This window comes from Helobdella robusta (genome assembly GCF_000326865.2).
Source record: "Helobdella robusta unplaced genomic scaffold HELROscaffold_6, whole genome shotgun sequence".
Classification (NCBI taxonomy): domain Eukaryota; kingdom Metazoa; phylum Annelida; class Clitellata; order Rhynchobdellida; family Glossiphoniidae; genus Helobdella; species Helobdella robusta.
Window position 1 is genome coordinate 1,971,158 of NW_008705330.1, and position 6,248 is coordinate 1,977,405.

The following is a 6,248-nucleotide window of genomic DNA, read 5'->3' on the forward strand; positions in this document are numbered from 1 at the left end:
TAAATTTTTTGGAGAACGTTTAGTTTATTAATATTCAAAATAAACTTATTTTCCGAATATTTGCAGCATGAATTCTGAAAATAAGTTTTTTATGAATTTTAATAAAGTAAACGTTCTCCAAAAAACTTTAGTGAGAAAAATCGAAAAAACGAACTACAAACAGAATTTTATCTTTTTATTATACTCACGTACTTGTGAATTCAAGTCGACTCAATGTATGTATATATATATATATATATATATATATATATATATATATATATATATATATATCACATATCCTAGGAAATACATTGGATTTAGTTGTCAGTTCGCATGATTTTCTAGTACTTAATGCTAAGATCTATTCTTGTGGAATAATTTCGGATCACAGTTTCATAAAAGTAGAAACAATGATTGTTCAGCCAGCCCCTAAAACAGTGATGAAATGTATATATAAATGTATGTATACTCAATGTATGTATATATATATATATATATATATATCAGTTAGGTCATGGAAAACAGTAGATAAGGGAAAATTCATTGGTGCTATTTTAACTTCACCAGTATCTAAACCATGCTGTAGTGATGACGTCGAAAAGGAACTAACAATGTTTAACAACGAGTTAAAGAGTATTGTTGATAGATTTGTGCCTGTTCGAGTAATCTATGATAGAGGTGAGCGTATGACACCATGGTTTGATCATGATTGTAAAAAAGCTAAACAAACATGTAGAACATTGGAAAGAATTTTCAGAAAACTGTCGACAGATGATCATCGTAATAATTGGATAACTTCAATGAAAGCAAGAAACAAATTATATTTTGATAAACGTTCAGATTATTGGAGGAATTTAATTGAGGTCAGCAAAAGCTCGAAAAATAAATGGCAGGCAATTAATAGGGTGTTGTGTAGAACATTCCAACTCACATCTTAGAAAAGTATTTGAAATTTTTCATCAAATTTCTCACCAGCTTTGTTAATTGCTTCCTTCGATCAGGTGAATTTTCCTCCTATTTCAGGCATGCTGTGGTTCTCGCCGTCTTGAAGAAAACAGATTGTGATGTAAATGATGTTAATAATTACAGACCAATATCGAATCTTCCATTCGTTTCAAAAATTATGAAACGTGTAGTGGTTAAAAGTTTCTTGAAGTTTTTATCTGAAAATAACCTACTGCCTTGTAATCAATCCGGTTATAGGCAGTTCCATTCTACTGAAACAGCATTGTTACAAGTTTTGTCTGGTTTGTTTTCGGCAATGGACGTCCAGAACTTATCGTTGTTATCGTTTTTAAACATGTCAGCAGCATTTGATTGTGTAAACCATGATGTTTTGCTGGCAAGACTACGTAACGATTATGGTATTACAGACACAGCTCATAAACGGTTCAGGTCGTATTTGACAAACCGAACACAGCAGGTTTCGTTTAACAATTCAGTGTCTGATATTGCCTTGGTCACAACAGTTGTGCCACAAGGTTCAGTTCTGGGACCAATTCTCTTTATTTTGTACACAGCAGATATAATCAAAATAATTTTCTCCCATGGATTCACTTGTCATGCGTTTGCCGACGACATTCTGGTTCTAGTCACTGGTCCTCCAGGTTCGTTTCGTGATGAGGTTGATAGATTTGTCCAGTGTTTGAAAGAGATAGAAATATTGGATGTCATCAAGAGAAGAGAAACATTGCATGTCATCAAACTCGCTCAAGCTCAATGAATGTAAAACGCAGTTGCTACCGGTGGGTACGTGGCAGCAGTTGTCAAAACTAGATTTCTGTTCTGTTGAGATGGGAGATATAAAGATATCATTATCTGCAACTGCATCAAATTTGGGAGTTTTACTTGATAGCAATTTATCGATGAAAGACTACATTAAGAAGATATATACATCAAGTAATATTTATTTAAGAAACATATATCGAATCAGACATTCATTGGATAGATCGGCACTGATGACGCTGATTCATGCTTTTATAACATCGCGAATTGACTACTGCAACAGTCCGTTTTATAAACTTCCAAGAAGGTTAATTGCTCTTCTTCAGTCGATTCAGAACAGGGCTGCAAAATTGATAACTGGCAGGATGAAGTTTGATCACGTGACGCCCATCCTGGAGGAACTACACATGTTGACAAAAGATAAGAGTAACCTTCAAAATCGCTGTACTTGTGTTTAAATCACTGAATGGGATGTCACCAGAATATCTCGTAAAAAAATTTTCAAAAAAAATGTCTGTGTCGTCTCATCTACGGTCAGATGATATAAATTTGTTGACAATACCGGTTTCACACTTGCAGATTGGTGCACGGAGTATCTCTGTTGCAGGTCCGACCGTGTGGAACAGCTTGCCACAGTCATTGCGATCATCCAGACCGTCTCTTAGAACATTTAAAAAAGAACTAAAAACATATTTGTTCACTGTTAAACTTTGATAATTTTAGTTAAGTTTTTTTTTTCTTATTAAAAGTATTGTAGATTTCTATGTTTATATAATTACGATTGCGCCTTTGAGAACATTTAATTGGCGCTATATAAGTTTCCTATTGATTGACTATTGATATATATATATATATATATATATATATATATATATGTATATATATATATATATATATATGCAATTATTGATGAAAATCACAGCATGTTCGGTGTTAGTTAACTTCCAATTTAACTTTTCAAAATTTTTGTTTGCTTTATGCATGATAGAACGGAAAAGCTTTTTTCGGCATTCCTTTACCATCTTCGTTGTTCAAATTGATATGCTGTGGTTTTGCCCAGATGATCAAATATTTTTATACTGTGCCTATTTATTGGTTCCTTGTTTATTCAAAGTGAATATTTAGTTTCACAATCTTCGTTAGAAAAATCGAAAAGTTAAAATAGAAGTTAACTAACGCCGAACATGCTGTGATTTTTATCAATAATTGCATTTTTGACAGTCTTAATCTTATATATATATATATATATATATATATATATATATATATATATATATATATATATATATATGTATATATATATTTAGATTCAATATATTCAGATTCAACTTATAGTAACAGTATGTCTCTATCGACCAAAATGGGTATCTGTGAATTACTTAAAAACACCTTGGTTTGCAATATTGTCTACCTAGATAATAATTATACAAAGATAGTGTTGAAACTCGTTGGTTACTGATAAGTCCCATAAGGGACAAAACGCGTCTAACCTAGAACGAGTTGGGTGTTCACAGTAGTACTGCACCTTTGGTCCTGGTGAGAGATGGTGTACTTTATGTACTCGTACTGGCTGACTATACTTGCGGGCGCAAGTTGAAAATTTTTACCCTATATATATATATATATATATATATATATAGGGTTAAAACTGTCGTAGATACAATTGTTATGATATATCACTCCATTTTCAGCTTTGTTCAGTTTCTGGTTTAATTTTTCAATATTTCGTATCGTATTTTATATTATATATATAAAAATATAAATATATATATATATATATATATATATATATATATATAATGATGATGAAGGGGGATGCATCCTCGCACCGCAGTTTCGTATTTTGTAGACTTCGGATTAATTGTAAATTGTGTTTTTCCTTAATACTTGTTTTAAAATCTAATTCAATTTCTTATCTTACATTTCTAGTTTTTCTGTTTTTTTTAGAATTAGCGACATGAAAGTGTCATTTATTTAAAAATAATCTCAAGATAAATTTGTGAGATAACTTTAATGGTTTCAACAGATAAGAGAACAATACAACTTGAAAAATTATCTTTCAATAATATCGTGAAAAGAGCATGTAACATAGCAACAATCTATATATAATAAAATGCAGCGCATTTTTCTTACCGTGAAGAATTAAATATGTATTCGTCAGCTATAACATTATTTGCATTAAGTGTTTATTTCCCGTGCTGTATTTTGTCATCATGTAAGTAAACTCTTCGTTATAACAACTTATCAATAACTGGAAAATTTATTGAAACTTACAGTAAAAAACAGCGGAGGAACAATTGATGGCAAAGAAAAATGGGCATACGTTGACGTGCGACCAGGAGCACACATGTTTTATTGGCTTTATCGGTCGTATCATAAAGATGACTACAAAACAAGACCACTAATTCTTTGGCTACAAGTATGTTATATTCTGATATTCTAAATGGTATTATAAATAATTAAAAAACACAAATTATAATAATGTTAATTAATTATTAGGCCATAATAAAAATATACAACTAGTGGACGAGTTAGATATATTGATAGAAGTGCTGTTTTTACGCTATGGCCTAATTAGTGTGCTGTCTTTCAGAAACTCAAAAACTAATATGCCATGCGCGTGTACGTGTACGTATGTCGTGTGGTTGGAATAGTACAGCTTTTTGAGGAACAAAAAGTTTAATTGTAAGTATAGAATTTCGTGCAGGCAGCTCTACGTTAGACAGAACTGCATAATAGAGAAAAAAGACTAAAGAGTAAAAGCTTGGTTGTTAAACTGAGTTTTTAGATGAATAATTTTGACAATATTGTTCCACTGTTTATTTTTCATTTTTTGTGTCATATCAGTTCTTTTCAACATTGCCAAAAGCACCTTTATCTTGCCACACGATTCAATTCTTTTTTAGCTTAGATGTTTCGGAACCATGAAGTTTGTCTTTTATACCACATGATTCAATTTTTTTTAGCTTAGATGTTTCGGAACCATGAAGTTTGTCTTTTATATACTTTTTGATTTTTTTTTCTGAGTGACAAGACGATATAGAAGAATGAACCTTTAGTATTTTTCAAAATGTAACCCATATTTATGGGTTTGCAAGTTTTTATTGCTATTGCTGCCAGTGTTTTGTTTTTTAATCTCGGAGTTGATAAGTACTTCAGCCTAAAGAAGTTTGAGCATTCATTTATAAATCCACATCCAGTATATTCATAACATCCATGCCCATGTTTTACTAGGGTTTTACTTTACTGTTTCACTTTATACTTACAATAATAATAATAATTTTAATAATAATTTTAACTTTAACTTTGGTTTCAAATCAGGAAAATCTTTTAAATTTAAGTTAAATATGTGGAAAATAACACTGGTAAATGCTCTTCCGGGCTGTTGCTCTATTAGAGCAGCCACCAACAAATCTAACTTATTTATTCTATTTTTTTTATTATGATAAAATTTATTAAAAATAAAATTGAGAAAATTAATCATGCTATTTCTATAAAATTTTAACGCCAAATAGTTTGGTTCCGTATTTGAGTCTTTAATTTGAAAAAATAATTTTTTTTAAACAATCTTGAAACAAAGTTTAAACTCTAATGTGATAAAAAATATTTTAATAATTATCTTGTTTGTTTAAATGTATGTACGTGCGTGTGCATTAATATATAGATATATAATAAGTAATAGAACTTGTTGAATTTCTAGTTTTAGATAATTTGCAATTTACCTTTTCAATTTTTCTAACCGTAATTTTATGCTTGGCGTTCAATTTATTACAGAATAATGTCCTATTTGCAGTGTTCTCTCAGTTATCTCCAACTGTATTTTTAACTTAAGTTATAGTTAACGGTAACTTTAACTATAAATGGTATAAAGTATATAAATAGTTTTAACTGTAACTAGACTGGCAGGTAAATAACTAACTTAACCATAACTCATTCAGTAAATCGACAACTCGATCGAAAGAAAACCTTGGTTGAGAAAATTAACAAATTATAATTGACATCCATTTGTATAATTGATAACATGGATTATTATAAATTTAAACAGTCACGTTTAATTTAAATGTTCATATGTTAACCACATTTAATGCCAGATAGTTTTGCTATTCATTTCAATTTTGTTATTCCTTTCAGTTTATTTTAAATTATGTCAATTCCCAGTAAAGCATATCGTTACAAGTACTACTTACTACTACAACTGCTATTATTATTATTATTATTACTACTACTACGACGCGACTACTACTACTACTATTACTACTACTACCATTCCCGGCGCCGGGAGGAAGGTATTAGAGGTTTGCAGCCCCTCGAAATAATTTTTACGTGGAAGTAATGAATTACATGATTAATAATAACAATGTGCCATTTATACAGCGCTCTATGCATACCGTTTGGAGCGCTCTTAATTTTTATAGCGCTCTTTTTTATGGGGCGCTTGATTGCGGTTGGCAAAAGTTCTAGATTTCTGCAGTCGCTACTAAAAATGCTTTGGATGTTTCAGAGTTTTCAAATTCAGAAAAAACAATTTGCTAATTAAATAT

At 30.5% G+C, this 6,248-nt stretch overlaps 1 protein-coding gene across 1 annotated transcript; it reads left to right on the forward strand.

Moving 5' to 3' along the window:
• Nucleotides 1-3,991: 3,991 nt before the first annotated feature.
• HELRODRAFT_69170 (hypothetical protein) lies at nucleotides 3,992-4,150 on the forward strand (the record flags this gene model as incomplete). The annotated part of the gene is made up of 1 exon (XM_009029016.1): nucleotides 3,992-4,150. A coding segment is annotated over one exon (159 nt), but the record flags the coding sequence as incomplete, so codon positions are not given.
• Between the last annotated feature and the right edge of the window lie 2,098 nt (nucleotides 4,151-6,248).